The 14355-nt window shown below is 43.9% G+C and overlaps 6 protein-coding genes across 8 annotated transcripts; 4 read left to right on the forward strand and 2 right to left on the reverse strand.

The window, feature by feature from the left end:
• Positions 1 to 264: 264 nt before the first annotated feature.
• Positions 265 to 2222, forward strand: BCIN_01g02850 (hypothetical protein). Of its 2 annotated transcripts, XM_024690341.1 has the most exons (2): positions 265 to 411; positions 630 to 2222. In XM_024690341.1, the coding sequence occupies exons 1-2, from the start codon at positions 384 to 386 to the stop codon at positions 1883 to 1885; spliced, it is 1284 nt and encodes a 427-aa protein (XP_024546108.1). In that variant the 5' UTR covers positions 265 to 383; the 3' UTR covers positions 1886 to 2222. The 2 variants fall into 2 exon arrangements, with proteins under 2 accessions (XP_024546108.1, XP_024546109.1); XM_024690340.1 differs by having other exon boundaries at positions 265 to 2222.
• Positions 2223 to 2386: 164 nt separating this feature from the next.
• Positions 2387 to 3882, forward strand: BCIN_01g02860 (hypothetical protein). Its single transcript, XM_001549899.2, has 3 exons — positions 2387 to 2483; positions 2792 to 2869; positions 2946 to 3882. Exons 2-3 carry the CDS (start codon positions 2801 to 2803, stop codon positions 3744 to 3746), a joined length of 870 nt encoding a protein of 289 aa, XP_001549949.2. The 5' UTR covers positions 2387 to 2483; positions 2792 to 2800; the 3' UTR covers positions 3747 to 3882.
• Positions 3883 to 3901: 19 nt separating this feature from the next.
• On the reverse strand, positions 3902 to 5971 carry BCIN_01g02870 (hypothetical protein). 2 transcript variants are annotated; one of them, XM_024690342.1, is made up of 4 exons: positions 5461 to 5971; positions 5029 to 5391; positions 4066 to 4968; positions 3902 to 4006 (listed from the first exon to the last, which is right to left on the reverse strand). In XM_024690342.1, exons 1-3 carry the CDS (start codon positions 5552 to 5554, stop codon positions 4160 to 4162), a joined length of 1266 nt encoding a protein of 421 aa, XP_024546110.1. In that variant the 5' UTR covers positions 5555 to 5971; the 3' UTR covers positions 3902 to 4006; positions 4066 to 4159. The 2 variants fall into 2 exon arrangements, with proteins under 2 accessions (XP_024546110.1, XP_001549948.1); XM_001549898.2 differs by having other exon boundaries at positions 3902 to 4968.
• A 583-nt stretch (positions 5972 to 6554) lies between these two features.
• BCIN_01g02880 (hypothetical protein) lies at positions 6555 to 8711 on the forward strand. Its single transcript, XM_001549896.2, has 10 exons — positions 6555 to 7058; positions 7120 to 7178; positions 7231 to 7349; positions 7403 to 7465; positions 7527 to 7551; positions 7605 to 7716; positions 7819 to 7871; positions 7921 to 7940; positions 7991 to 8311; positions 8359 to 8711. Exons 1-10 carry the CDS (start codon positions 6919 to 6921, stop codon positions 8548 to 8550), a joined length of 1104 nt encoding a protein of 367 aa, XP_001549946.1. The 5' UTR covers positions 6555 to 6918; the 3' UTR covers positions 8551 to 8711.
• Positions 8712 to 9913: 1202 nt separating this feature from the next.
• Positions 9914 to 12064, forward strand: BCIN_01g02890 (hypothetical protein). Its single transcript, XM_024690343.1, has one exon. The coding sequence runs from the start codon at positions 10231 to 10233 to the stop codon at positions 11881 to 11883; it is 1653 nt and encodes a 550-aa protein (XP_024546111.1). The 5' UTR covers positions 9914 to 10230; the 3' UTR covers positions 11884 to 12064.
• Positions 12065 to 12125: 61 nt separating this feature from the next.
• BCIN_01g02900 (hypothetical protein) lies at positions 12126 to 13899 on the reverse strand. The gene is made up of 5 exons (XM_024690344.1): positions 13712 to 13899; positions 13138 to 13582; positions 12777 to 13091; positions 12561 to 12656; positions 12126 to 12507 (listed from the first exon to the last, which is right to left on the reverse strand). The coding sequence occupies exons 1-5, from the start codon at positions 13760 to 13762 to the stop codon at positions 12305 to 12307; spliced, it is 1110 nt and encodes a 369-aa protein (XP_024546112.1). The 5' UTR covers positions 13763 to 13899; the 3' UTR covers positions 12126 to 12304.
• Between the last annotated feature and the right edge of the window lie 456 nt (positions 13900 to 14355).

Here is a 14355-nt window from a genome sequence, read left to right on the forward strand (position 1 = left end):
TCTTTATGGAAGTTCCAGCTTGTTGAGTCTGGACTGGAATATCCAAAGCATTGGACCCCTTATAACTCTTCACTTTCTTTCAAAAGATTGTGATTGTTTCGATTTATATCAAGATCCTTATTTATTTCGATATCTTGGTTCATATCAATATTCCAATTCATGTTGATATTTCAACTCTTATCATATAATCACTCTCATACTTTCATATGTTACTATAAAAGCTACCCCGCTTACGCCATACTTAAACTTTTCCGTGAAAACCTCGGCACGATGATTTTGTCGCCAGGCTCTAAAACATACAATCATCATATAACCACACGATGTAGCCTACTTAGTAAAGAGAACCTACTCTGGACACGAACTTTCCATCATAACTCGGCAAGATGATTTTCTTGCAAGCTCTAAAACATTGTAGGTTGTTCTTTCTTGCTCAGTATTACTTAGGGCGAGGAAGTAGAGATCGACTCTGTAGTCCTCCCCCCAACATGTTGCACATTTTTGTATTTTCCCGCTGTTCATCATCTCATCCATCATTCTTCATTCTTCACTCGTTAAGGTAGCATTTATTACCACGCAACACGTTCAAAATTGAAATTTTATTGACAGTTTCAATCATTGGGATTGCAAAGCTACCATGGCCCTACCAAAGAGCACAAAAAAACTCTCGGCTAGCAAACACATCCGAAAGATGTCGATGAAAAGCTTCTTGGAATCTTCTCCGTCTACTCCTGTTCACGGTCCCTTGGTTCGATCGCCTGTCAGAATACTCGGGAGCGGGTTATCGGCTTTGACACTCGCACGCAGTCTACACAAAAAGAAAATTCCCTTCAAGATCTTCACAAAAGATTGCCCACCTGAAGATAGCCCCAATCGACATGATTATAGTCTTTCACTTCCAGCGCGGAGCATCAGGTCCCTAAAGCTACTGCTCAACATGAGCACAAAAAGTTTCCAAGATCACCTTTTAGTGCCTAACACCACACCCTTCCCGCGAGGAACAACCAACACGATAGTGAGAGTCCACCGCGGTAGACTAGAGCGTTGTTTGAGGTCACTATTCAAGGATGATATTGAGTGGAATTGTGAGATTAAGGTCAGATCAAGCGGACCATCTCGTTTGGTATTTCCCCCGCATGTCGATGCCTTGGAAGGGAATATCACGTTCGACTGTATGGGCGTTCATTCTCCGGTACAATGTCCAGGTAGCTACAATGTGATCAGTCCCATTGTGGTATTTCGAGGCACTGTCATCTTGTCAAAGACTTTATGGGATCAAAAGTTTCAAGATTGGTTTCCTCGCAATACAGCGCACATCAATAAGAAATTCGGCGCAACCAATTTGGATCTTATAATCAACCAGATTAGCGAGCAAACCGGCGAAGTGAGCTTAACTTACATTTATTCGCGACCTGTTTTAGATGGTTTAATGGACACTGAAGACGAACTCTGGAAACCGACACGACCAACTCACGAAGCAGCATCCCCGGTCTTGATCGAAAAGTTTCTCGACGAAATCAAAACCTTCCGACACAAGAATGTCCTGCCTGGCCCTTATAACGTGATTTTTAATCCCGAAAAGATGAAAGAAGACCGGATTTTACATTGGCTGATGAGAACCCTTCGGGCGGACCAGCCAGAAGCAATCAAATTATGGGCTAGTGATGAAAAGATAATGAAATTGGGCGACGCTGTAATGAGCATGCCCATAGTCGAAACCATTGGTGCCGAGCTTGCTATCTCCGATGGATTAAAAGCAGCTGAGCAGATTGAGAAATTTGGGGGGGAGAGGTTGCACTGCTGGTTTATTGAACGCTGGCAGTGGAAGCTTGCTGTATCTCATGAAAGTTACCGCCGTGTGCTTGTAAGGTATAAAAGAAGTATGTAGTTGCATATGGGTTTACAATTGTCTCTCATACCCAGACAACAACTGTTTTTTCAGGTAATAGGCAATAATCGGTTTCAGGTGAGGGACTATCATGTATTATATGGCATCCCTTCCGGCAATTTCTCAGCCTCAGGGGTAGCGATAATTGATCACAAAACATAAATTGATCACATTGAGTGTCTGATACAAGGGGAACCTTTTCGATAGATCAAAAATTCATTATATTGCATACCTTTCTCAAATCATGGGAGAAACAATGTCGATCACCAAGCACTCATCATATAAACAGATTCATTCTTTATTACTATCCAAAATATCTACAACCTCTATCTCCACATCTTATCGCCCAAATATCTCCATTCAAATGAAGTCACCAAATCCCATCATCTGGCCGGTCCTGTTTCTCCATATAACTCATTCAGCAAATGCAAAATCACATTTCACATCCCATTCTACGGAAATCCACGCCCTGCATCACAACAAAGCTCCACACCCTAACAAGAGAGACTTTCTTACCTGTGAGGAGACTTATGGAGAAGGTTCAATTCCATGTGGTGGAAGCGATAGTAAATATTGCTACGATCCTACGATTGGGGAGGTGAGTTGTCTTTTTCTTCCGTGTACATACTGTGCTAGAGAATGATCACTATGCCCCTTTAAGAATTCCTTCACACTTATCATCCGCCATCTTCCAGCAAGTCTTCTATACTTTATAAGAATCTGGAATCTGAAGACTTCTAAAGAGTAGTGACCCTCTCTGTGCCCAGATCGCCCTTTTGATTGTTCATAATAGTTTTGAACTTTGACATTCAGATTGGGAAGGTGCTGAAACTCCAACTTTGGAGAAAAGACAATGAGGGGCGAGCATGTGAAAGTGTATACTAACAGATTTCATGACATCGATAGTCGTGCTGCATGCAAGATTCTGGATACTGTGGTCTAGGAGATGTATGCGCGTCGATTGAGGGTTATTGCTGTCACAAGGTATGCCATTTATCAAATCTCCAACTTCCCCCCCCCCCCTCCTCAAGATCAATATTAACACAACACTGCACGCCAGGACGAAAACGAACAAATCTGTATGCTCCGTCTCGGCATCAGCTTCCCCGATGATATCACATCCGACCCCGACTTCAATTCCGATATCGATTCCGAAGACCTAGATTCCAGCCTGACATCCATCTCCTCCTCCTCCTCCTCCTCCTCATCAACTTCACAGTCACAATCAGAATCAGAATCGCAATCTATCACGCACATAAAGTCGGATGATGAATCGACTGATTCTGACCTCGGTACCGAATCATCTGATTCGGACGGTGCCTCTAGTCCACCCATGTCCATGCTAATGAATGCATTGAACTCGGGTCCCCTCGCCGACGAAGACGCAGATGCAGATACAGACGAAGACGAAGACGAGAATGCAGACCCAGACTCAGCTTTGGACTCGGGATCAGAGGGAGAGGGAGATGTTGACACGGGAACTAATGTGAACCCTGAACCCACCACCGTGGTTTTGAGTCTAGGGACTGCAGTAGCGTCTGCGGTGCCGTTTGATGTGATGAACAAAGGTGGGGTTTCTAGCCTTGGAGCTGGGGAGAGTTCGACGCTAGTTTCGTCTTTGGAGGGGTTGGAGACTAGTAGCGCTACTGCTGGGAGTAATGCAAATGAGCTGACATCATCGGCTCTTCCATCGCAATCTATTTCTGAGGGGGGGCTTAATGCCAGCGCGACAACTTCTGCTGTTGATGGAACTTTTACCGGTGGTGCTGTGCGGATTAGGAGAGAATCGGGTTTGGAAGGAGGGGTGGCAAGGAGCTGTTTGTTTTTGGGTGTGTCTTTTGTGGTTTGGGTTGTGTTGTAAGAATGAAGGGGTATTTGAGATTATCGTTTGCGGCAAGCGAGGAAGAATAATTCATAGGGCCTAATTATCTAGACTGCAGCCCAACAATTAAAAACGTTAGAATATTTAATTATTTCTCAAAAATGAAAGAATTTCAGACATCAAAATATTTTCAATGGTTGAATTAATTTAAAATAACGAACTAATCTATGAAATTAACTCTCACGTTCTCACGTTCTCACGTTCTTGGAATTTCAAAACTCGAATTTTAATAAAATGAACTATATTCTGAACCATTAGAAACATTGATAGAACTATGATATTATTAGGAAAAATTAACCTAGCTTTTACTATCTACATGCTATTAAATCTCACTTTATAACCCCATTTGTTCTTTTTTTTCAACCCCGTCTATCCGTTTCTATACCCGGTGATTAATTATTGGCCTTAACATCCCCTCCATACTGCACCCTTCTAATCATCGAACGATTACATCCCTTAATATCTTGGATACCCGCCAATCCCATGCTTTGATCCACATCCGCCAAAATCCCTTGCAAAACCTGTTTGGCTCCCTGTTTTCCACCTATTGCCAATCCATAGATAGCAGGTCTTCCTACTAGAACGGCTTTGGCACCTAGACTAAGGGCTTTGATAACATCCACACCAGTGCGGATGCCACTATCGAACAAAACTGTCAATTTATCACCAACAGCATCGACAATCTCAGGTAACATTTCCAGAGAGCCAACAGCACCGTCGAGTTGACGACCGCCGTGGTTGCTGACAATGATGCCGTCGACACCGGCGTTGACGGCTTCCAAGGCATCGTCTGGATGTTGGATGCCTTTCAAAACAATGGGGCCATCCCAATTATCTTTCAAAAGTTTGATTTGATCCCAAGTATGCGCAGCACCGGAGAAGACGTCACCAACCCATTCTCGGGAAGCCTCAAAAAGTTTCTCCTCTGGAGTGGCGTTGTATTTTTCATTGAACTTTCGGCGGAAGACAGGGTCAGTGAAACCAGTTTTGTCACCGACACCTTTCATGAAAGGAACATAACCTCCATCAAGATCAGCGGGTCTCCAGGCTAAAGCCCAAGTATCAAGGGTTACGACGAGGACTTTGTAGCCGGAGTCTTTCGCACGTTTGAGGAGGGAGAGGGTGATTTCGTCATCTTGAGGCCAGTAAAGTTGATACCAGCGGTGGCCATTGGGGCCGTTAGATTCGGCTACTTCTTCGACTAGGAAAAGCGAACTATTAGTCGTGACTCTTGATCAAGGTATAGGATTCATGTTCTCACTGGATGAAGACGAAGCGGTGCTCAAAATGTAAGGTACGCCAATTTCCGCACAAACTTCCGAGAGACCAGTTTCCTTGTCTTCGTGGAAGATCTGTTGGACACCAACTGGAGCCATCAGGATGGGACTATCATATTCCTGACCGAAGAGATTGACACGGAGATCTCGCTTGGTAGTGGGACGCAACATTCGAGGTACCATCTTCCATTGTCTAAATGCGAGTCTGTTGGCATCCATAGTGGCTCTTTCCCCGGCTCCTCCGGCTACATAGTTGTATGATGTGGGTGCAAGCTTAGAACGCGCTTGATCCTCGAGTTTGTTGGGATCGGTGGTCACAGTTGGAACAGTATTAGCAAACATGCCATCTGAGGGAAGTTGAGTTAGCTGCTTGGTCTTGTTCTGAAATGAAGGGGACATTGCATAGGGTATCAAACCTCTGTAGATTTCATTCTGGAAAGCACCGTATTTTCTTTCGTGGCTCTCTCCATGAACGGATTGAGGATGCTGTTTCTGCATATTTGGGGACATTTTGAAGGTCGTATTTCGTTGGATGTGAAGAAAGAAAAAATGATACTTATTACACGAAATGATACTGTACAATTGGAAATGGAAAGAGGAACCAATGACTGATTGGGCTGATTCCTACAATGGTTCTTATACTCACTCTACTTTGCACCGGTTTCTTCGGTGAAATATGCGGAGAGTCTTGACAAATAATACCAGTCCAGTACCATATTTACCTGACGTATTTCGTTCCAAAGTGGTAGAAACTACGATCTTTGGTGTTTAGATACGTGGTGCCTACGTCATGGCAGATATCTTGCATTGTTTATACTGAAACCCAAGCGCGATGAGGTAGGTCGGGGAGCTAAAACGACGAGAACATTTTAAATCCATCCAACAATCCGAATGTGAAGTTTTTCATTTTATATTGAAATATACTTCATATAAGAGTGGTAAAAAGGGAGGAAGATGTAAGAAAGATCTTACCTAGGATCCAAGTAGCCATCATCACTTGGCACGCACGGTCATTCTCACGCTTATTACTATTAGAAATATCGATAGATGGATAACATTGGCATTTACTAGAACGCACAATGCCACAGAGTCCGATCCGAGACAGCAACAACTTACAAGAAGACAGTAAAATAGGCAGGGAAAGAGGGGCTTTACAAATGACCATCCCACCTTCGAGGTACGAACTGCCACAATGGAATCATCGTGCATCACTTTGCATGTCACTTCACATACACATATGCAGGTGTACTTCAAAGGCATTGAATATGACCATTGTTGACTTGTCATGTTGTGGTATTAATATTGGGACACAAGGGGCCACAAGGGCCAAACGAAGCAATCATATCTGAGTAAAGCTCTTACAAATGATATCTTCATTCATGGACATTCAATCATGAACTTTTCAGTTCTCCCCGTAGCAATTCCAGAGCCTTTGAGTGGCTGCTTGGCTGCGTGGCTCTACCCCGAGTTGCCATAGACCCCGCATCTGCCAAAGAACTAATCCCCGCTCGGAAGGAACCAACCAACATATATTTGGTGCCACTGACTCTTATGCAAATGGTCTTTGCCATATTCACTGAAGTACACTCGCATATATGCAAGTATGCCAGACCTCGGTGTTGCATATCGGCTTTTAAGTCCTCGTCGGAGAATGGTGTAAATAAAGGTGGTGGGTGTAGTAGATTGTGTGACCCCGCTCTTTTACCTCTTATTTAAAGCTATTCAAGTCTCTACAATTGCCATTCTTTTTAATATTAACACTTCAGCCTATCTATACATACATTGCTCTCTCAATTCCTTTTCTTTCCCTGAACTGAAAATAACTTTTTGGGAAATTATATCGTGTTTCACCTCGCCAAGGATAAATCGCAGAAATGGCAGCAGCAACGGCCCAATCCTTTGATATTCCCAAACAATATAAAGCTATTGTTTACGATAAACCGGGAACCATTTCCACAAAAGTCGAGCAATTAAACACACCTGAACCTGGACCCGGCGATGTGCTCGTGAGACTGTGAGCTCAACCTGCGCCCTTTTTGTTGATGTGATTTCGCTGATTGTGCTGTCTTACGCAGTACCCATAGTGGTGTTTGCCACAGTGATATGGGAATCTGTGAAAATAGTTGGCGTGGTCGTAAGCTTACTACATCCGTCAAGTATAAGATGATGTTCTAATGCCTTGAAAGTTCCTTATCCAACGCAAGCTGGGCAAGTTGGCGGCCACGAAGGCGTTGGCGTCGTCCACAAACTAGGCCCGGGCTCGGAGAATGGTCGAGTGAAGGTTGGTGATCGTGTTGGAATTAAGGTGAGTTCATCTCGAGAACCTAGGGGATCATGATTAATTGAGAATCTTCAAAGTGGATCGCCTATGCTTGTGGTGGTTGTCTTCCATGTCTTGAGGGTAAAGATGGAGTTTGCTTCGTAAGTAACCCCAAATTATGAATCCGCCTAATAGTTCAATACTAAATATTTCGTCCTGTAGAATCAAAAAATCTCTGGCTATTATTGTTCGTGAATCGAGGCTTTCCAAGTGGGTGACATTTCTAATTCAAGAAAACAGACCCGGGGACATTTCAACAATATGCGCTCGCGCCAGCGAACTATGTAACACCAATTCCAGATGCTCTGGATTCTAAGGACGCTGCTCCTCTACTATGTGCTGGAGTCACGACGTGAGTTTTCACAGCCTCAATTCGGTCGCTTAGGCGGCCGGCCCGCCTCAGGGGCCGGTCACCCCTCGAGTAGGCGAAGCTCACAGAAACTTTTGAGTTTAGATATTCAGCCTTGAGAAAGAGTGATGCTAAGAGTGGACAATGGGTTGTTATCGGTGCGGTCATCTCCGAGTTCTATGAAGACTTCAAACTAACATACAATAGCCGGTGCGGGCGGTGGTCTTGTAATCTCCTCCCCAGAATCTCTAACCAGGTCACATACTAACCTACCCAGGGCCACTTGGCTTGTCAAATCGGAAGTCGTGGTATGGCAATGAGAATCATTGGAATTGATCAGGGAAGTAAGGAAGAGTTGGTGAAAGAATGCGGAGCAGAAGTCTTCATAGATCTCACCAAATTTGACGATAAAGCAATTGCAGAGGAAGTCAAAAGAGTTACTGGTGGTATCGGAGCATCTGCTGTCATTGTGTGCACTGCTTCTAATCGCGCTTATTCTCAAGCGCTTAGCTTTTTGAGATTTGGAGGAACGTTGGTCTGCGTTGGAATGCCGGAAGGCGATTCCCAACCTATAGCCAACTCATTCCCTGCAGCTATGGTAAAGATCCCGGCCAGCACATCTGTAACATGCGCTAATATCAACAGGTCGCCCAAGAATGGAAAATCAAGGGTTCGGCAGTAGGTAACCAACGTGAAGCATTGGAGGTACTTGAGATGGCGGCCCGGGGAATTATTAAGACTCGTATTCGAATGGAGAAGATGGAGAACTTGACGGAAGTGTTCAAGGAGATGTCGGAGGGTAGAATGCAAGGAAGAGTTGTACTTGATCTGTCATAGTGGAAGAGAAGACGACTTGCATTTGCCACACATAAGTTATTATGCAGGGGAAATTCTTTTAAGGATTTCTACAAGCACCATTGAATAGAGCTGAGATATGAATGACAGACATATGATGACAATATGAAACGATTTCCTGAAATCTATCACGCCGAGGGGCAACTCTATTTTGATATTAGTGGGTTGTGTTCTTATAGTAGCACTGTGCCTACATGCTGATACCCAATCCCATGTGCAAAATGCGATATCGCCATTGATGCCTCCAAATGCCATGCTCGTGACGATTGTATGATTGGTAGAAATACCACAAGCTGAATGGTTTGGTACCGGCAGTTTGGTAACTTCCAAAATCTTACAGGTTACACCAGTACCGTATCATAACCGGAAGAGCTCTAGAAGTGCCTGGAAACTTGAATGCGTCGAAAGTTGACATGCTGGTTTAAGATTTGCTGCCATGCGAAGATGTGGATGAGAAATGGGTTTTGTGGCCCACTTACCGCGCTGCGCCACGAACATAGTAATATCCTTACCACCTTCATTTTGTCACTTGACATTCAAATGATGCGGAAGAGTGCCCGAACATGCAGGAATAACGCGTTTGTTTCTTTTTTAGGTTGAAACTTCTAACTTCGATTGGAAACAATACGGGGAGGTGAAGAGAGTGGCCTAACACACTACTGCAATGCACCAACTCCGAAAGTTTCTTGAGTGCTTAAGTGTCATACTTCTCATTTCTTTCGTCGTAATGTTGACCATTAACAATTGAGTAGTGATGAGTGCCCAGCGTCCAACTCAAGGCCACAATCCCGCAATCCTCAATCCCCCTACTGCAGTTGAGAGTCGACCCCGGGGCGATTCGTAATGAACATTGAGCTATTTCCATGGCCACTTATTCCATTCTTCACTCCTTGTGTGATCATGATTGATGCAATCAGCACAACGATGGCATAGAGTAGGCGAATTAATGATGAAGGGGGAGTTGGATGAGTCGAGGATTGAAGGAGTGAGCCTTGAGGCCCTCCAGCACTGAATATAGATACCTCATCTATAGATCTTTCGAAGGAATTCCGTGAATTTAATTGGATGAGTGTTTCCATCAGCTCGAATGTCAGCCTGGTCCACCTACTGGTTGCTACCTCGAGACTGGTCGTTTATCGCATGTAATCTATTTGGCTGTTCTGTTGTGTCGGGGGTTTGAATGTCTGTCCGTGGTGTGGGAATTTCTCCGCCATCCCATCTTTCCAATTCGAATAACATCATCCCATATCGTCCAACCAAAATTTAACGCCGCAAGCGACTATTGTGGCTTGACTCCATATGTCTACTTGATTATGCCAGGTGCATCGCAAACTATTACCAAAATGGTAAAGCCATAAAGTGCCAACAAGTCTACATCGTACACCATACATCTTATTCATATGAATGCCTTGTCCTCTTACCCAGCCGACCTCTAAAAGGGCCCATGCGACCGCATTTTCGACCTACTAATGATACCAGATTTTGTTACTATTCCAAAGGCTGAGCATCCACTGCTTCTAATCCTCTGCATGCTAACAAAATGACGAAAAACTTTATAGGTAGAAGGAGGGAGAAAGTACAAGTTCGTAGGATATATAAATCACACAGTCGTCAGCATCATCATGGGATTCACACATTGATATTCTACGCCTATTTACCTTCATGTCGTCCCCGCTTTCAAATTTCTGCGACCTTTATATCAGCAAGACCATGCATGCAACACGTAGTGGTCAGATCTACTCCCACGAACCATTGAGAAGAGAAGTTACTTCTGGTGACGGTGATTCTGATAGCGATAGTAACCATTCAGGATACCCTGATAATGGCGGTGACGATGAAGAATATAGTCAGGGCAGAGAGAGAGAATCCCAGGAATTCGGCGTCTTCTCGGAAGATGAAGATTCTGACGACGAGCTTCAACACACTGTGCTCGCTGTCGATCATTGTAGATTGGTACGATCAAGGAGACAGTCAAGGGAACAACTGAGTCCATACTTCGCTTTTCAAGTTGGTGTCGCGGAGGTTGAAACCCGCAGTATTCGAATCGGCTCATTGAGGCAAGGAGGAGAAGAGAAGTGCTCGTGCGGAAAAGAGCTTTGCTTCCACATTGCCAGGCTGAAGTCGGCAATGGGCATAGACGCCGGCGATGACTGTTACGAACGCCTTAATGAGCGTGGCATGTCCAATGTATGCGACGATCTTGGATGGGATTTCTCAGATGAACCTTACCTTTTTCCAGCCCCTCAATGGTCGCTTAAGAATGAGAGACCAAGGACAAGTACAACAACCCGCGAAAGGGAAGGTGATGTCAGGGACATATTATCGTTTTTTCATCCACAAGCAGTGGCAGACGAGTACCGAGATATTTTTGATTTTGCTGTGCATAACGACGCAGTCCTTGTTCCATATAACCTGGAAGCAACTTTGGCCAAATTACTTACTCAAGACGATGTCATCTTTCATCGATTTGAACAACACATCCCCAGAGAGCGCCGCGATATTATGTATCTACACAAAATGGAGGACAAATTCAACGAAACCCTCCGACAACTAGATGATTATGCAGCTTCTGGCAATCTGTCAAATTGGGATGCAATGACGCCATTCGACAATGTTGGCTTTGAACACAATGTACCATGGTGTGCCCAAGCTCTCATACACATTAGTGATTCAATGAGGGACAATCTGAGATGGAGGGTTGGTATGAGTAGGGAGAATCAACTACAAGCCGCAGAAATTCTGATCCGAATGCTGGAGGCTATTCGCTCGCGCAATGTCGACGTATACTCAAATCATTCCTTTCGACGCAACAGACCTCACGGAGAACAATTAACGAATCGAAACCTCTACTTAAACTTACTTGGTCCACAATCTGAGAATATTCCAGATAGAAGCGACTTTATCATTGATGCACTAGAAAATTTGCCTGGGAATGTCGTTGCCGCGGGCGACTTTGTCAGCCGCTTGGATCGTCTTTGCGCCGACTTTAGCAGTGTTGCATTCGTTTCTCCAAGACGAATTTATGTGAACAGATTGGGACAGCTCATTTCGAGACTCAGAGTAAATTATGCGGTTCCTCTAGTTTCAGTTTCGTCGGCCATTCCAGCCGCAAGCGCTGTTTCTACTGACTACAGCTCTTCCTACAGTGTTGGACCAAGCGCTTCGTCGTATGCCGTAGCTGGTCCGTCGTCCCTCGGAGTACCTAATCCTTCTTTAAGATCTAGACGTGGTTCCTCAACTCGATCAACATTGGGGAAGCGGTCCGGAAGGTCTGCTAGTTCCAATGATAGGCGTGGAAAACGAGCCATGAAGTAAAGCTTGCCAAACAAGATTGACTCATGGTCGACAGTGGAGGGTTGCGATTCATTGTTTTTTTATTTTCTTATCTTCGTGTATATCATCTCATGGTCAGGTACCGTCAGATTCATGTTCTATTTATAGAATTCTTTTACTGTATTTTTCGGAATGTTGAAATATTGTTTCATACCAGATACCATTTGGCGTATAATGTTTAGGAGACATCCTTACTAGACTAGAAGGGGATACTGTAGAGGTGCTGAGATGTGCTATCTATATTTTTCAAATTGTATTAATGCACTTCAAGGCAGCGCTACAGAAATATTACTTATTTTCCCCCAAAAAGTTTCCAAATTTCTCAGGCATTGTATCGGATCCGTCATCATATCTTTCACTCGGGTCGATAAGTGGTAGAGAGAGGGGCATCTCAGAACCTTGCTCATATCATTTGTAGTCCTGACTTTCTCTCTCTTTCAATGGCTTCTTCATCCAGTATGATGACAGGCTTTCCTTTCATTCTGCCTGAGTGAGCTAGCTCCACTGCCTTGGGAATTTCTTCCAAGCCTTTAAATGGGTTTGTTTGAATCTTGATGTTGTGTTTTGATACTAATTCTAGCATTTTTTGTGCTTCGCCTCGGGATCCTACACTCCTAGTCAGATAACGATTGTGGGGGCCAGGAACCACATCAACTTACCAACAAGACTCCCATGGATTCTGATGTCCCGGAAAATCACATCTTCAAACGGAACGCTAATTTTCTCGGGCTGAGCAATCTGAATCATCGTTCCGTCTATTTTGGCGGACTTGGGGTCAGCAACTTTTCCAATCAAAATTGATAAAGTAGAAAGAAGCTCATCCTCATCAACGTCATAATCTCGTTAGGCATTTTGTAGAGCGGAAAACGACTTACGCCTCTTTGTAACCGCGACCGATGTTGCTGCAGCGCTTTCATGATCACTAACGTTGAGAGTAGAGTCTGCACCTTGGCCACCCGTGACCTTTTGAACATCCTCTACAACTTTGTTTTTATCCTGACGTGCATCTACCAACACATCAGCGCCACAATCTTTAGCAAGTTGTAACGCTTCATCTCTAGCATCAACAGCAATGACGTTGAGACCTAGCGCTTTAGCAAACTGAACCCCCAAATGACCTAGACCTCCGCCCGCTCCTACTATTGCAATCCATTCTCCCGCTTTCAAGCCCGCTCTCGCGAGGCCGCACCCTAATCTCGCATCAGTTTGAATTCAGAACGTGAGATGCGGACTTACAAATCGTGATTCCAGCACAAGCCAACGGGGCTGCCGATTCAAAACTCAGATTGTCCGGTAACAAACTGCACTCCCTTCCGTCTATAACCTCATACTCGGCAAATGCCCCATCTCTACCTACTCCAAGATACCCTCCACCATGAGCGCAATACTGCTGCTCATGCTCGGGACCCTTACAGTCAGTACAGACACCACAGCGATGATAAGTTAAGCCACATAGAATGCGATCTCCTGGCTTAAAGCCCGACACACTAGAGCCTATAGCGACAACAGTGCCGGCTCCTTCATGCGAGGCGGTACACGGGAGTGGGGTACCCAGTATGCCTTCCAATACCATGCCATCCGTGTGACAGAGAGATGCCGCGGCCACACGCACTAGTATATCGTGTTCGTGGAGGGGACCGCGTGGAGTGGGGATGTAGTGGATCTTGTAGGGTTTATTGAACTGAGGGGTATGTTAACCTAACCTTCTATTGCTTGTATTCGGGTGGATGTAGCCTTTGATTTTATTTTCACCCGAATCATCTCTTTTGACAGAATATCGCAGTGTGTTTTTTGATGAAGAAATACTTACTTCGACGACTTGCGCTGCGAGCATCTTTTCAGGAACTCTTTCGATTGCCATTTTGATATGAGTGAGGTCAGTAAATGAGGATGATGGTATGTTAGAGCTGGAAGAAATATTTGATTTATTATATGTTTGTAAATGAATGATACACTGGGTGAGCAATTAAGTTCCAAGATACACACTTGTTACCTTCCTGATAACGTGATTTATCATCGAGTGCCATGTCATCGAGTGGACCACTTCATATGCATACAAAATTCGTCTGCGCGTGGCGTAACTATACAATTTTTTTTATTTATTATCAGAATTTTGAAAATTTTAAAATCATTAAATCTAATTATATAAATGTTACGAAAATCTAATTATTTATTGGAAATTCGAATTAATATAAGAGTTATTATTAAAAGAATTCTTTTGATACGAAAATGATAATCAATTTTTTTTTTCTTTTCAACATATAACAAAAATAAAGACTAGCTATTACAATATAAATATTAGAAAAGGCTAATCTTGGTGTATTTTGAAGTAGTCTATTTGATGATATGATTTACTGAATGATAAACTAGATGCTTCGATTCCGCATTTATGTCATTACAGAGGTGATAACCTTAGCTGGGTATCTAGAGAAAGATTTATGAGAATAGAAATAC

Source organism: Botrytis cinerea, chromosome 1 (genome assembly GCF_000143535.2).
Source record: "Botrytis cinerea B05.10 chromosome 1, complete sequence".
NCBI lineage: Eukaryota > Fungi > Ascomycota > Leotiomycetes > Helotiales > Sclerotiniaceae > Botrytis > Botrytis cinerea.

What these genes read in the sequence shown, in the direction of transcription:
- BCIN_01g02850 (XM_024690341.1), top strand. Translation starts at nt 384, where the DNA reads ATGATTTTCTTGCAAGCTCTAAAACATT. An exon ending in CTTGCAAGCTCTAAAACATT is followed by an intron (nt 412 to 629) that starts GTAGGTTGTTCT and finishes GGGATTGCAAAG; the next exon opens with CTACCATGGCCCTACCAAAG.
- BCIN_01g02900 (XM_024690344.1), bottom strand. Translation starts at nt 13,762, where the DNA reads ATGGCAATCGAAAGAGTTCCTGAAAAGATGCTCGCAGCGCAAGTCGTC. An exon ending in TTGTGCTGGAATCACGATTT is followed by an intron (nt 13,092 to 13,137) that starts GTAAGTCCGCAT and finishes ATGCGAGATTAG; the next exon opens with GGTGCGGCCTCGCGAGAGCG. An exon ending in GGTCGCGGTTACAAAGAGGC is followed by an intron (nt 12,657 to 12,776) that starts GTAAGTCGTTTT and finishes CCGCCAAAATAG; the next exon opens with ACGGAACGATGATTCAGATT.
- BCIN_01g02880 (XM_001549896.2), top strand. Translation starts at nt 6,919, where the DNA reads ATGGCAGCAGCAACGGCCCAATCCTTTGATATTCCCAAACAATATAAA. An exon ending in GGCGATGTGCTCGTGAGACT is followed by an intron (nt 7,059 to 7,119) that starts GTGAGCTCAACC and finishes TGTCTTACGCAG; the next exon opens with TACCCATAGTGGTGTTTGCC. An exon ending in TGGACAATGGGTTGTTATCG is followed by an intron (nt 7,872 to 7,920) that starts GTGCGGTCATCT and finishes AACATACAATAG; the next exon opens with CCGGTGCGGGCGGTGGTCTT.
- BCIN_01g02890 (XM_024690343.1), top strand. Translation starts at nt 10,231, where the DNA reads ATGTCGTCCCCGCTTTCAAATTTCTGCGACCTTTATATCAGCAAGACC.
- BCIN_01g02870 (XM_024690342.1), bottom strand. Translation starts at nt 5,554, where the DNA reads ATGTCCCCAAATATGCAGAAACAGCATCCTCAATCCGTTCATGGAGAG. An exon ending in CCAGAATGAAATCTACAGAG is followed by an intron (nt 5,392 to 5,460) that starts GTTTGATACCCT and finishes AACTTCCCTCAG; the next exon opens with ATGGCATGTTTGCTAATACT. An exon ending in CACCGCTTCGTCTTCATCCA is followed by an intron (nt 4,969 to 5,028) that starts GTGAGAACATGA and finishes CGCTTTTCCTAG; the next exon opens with TCGAAGAAGTAGCCGAATCT.
- BCIN_01g02860 (XM_001549899.2), top strand. Translation starts at nt 2,801, where the DNA reads ATGCAAGATTCTGGATACTGTGGTCTAGGAGATGTATGCGCGTCGATT. An exon ending in AGGGTTATTGCTGTCACAAG is followed by an intron (nt 2,870 to 2,945) that starts GTATGCCATTTA and finishes ACTGCACGCCAG; the next exon opens with GACGAAAACGAACAAATCTG.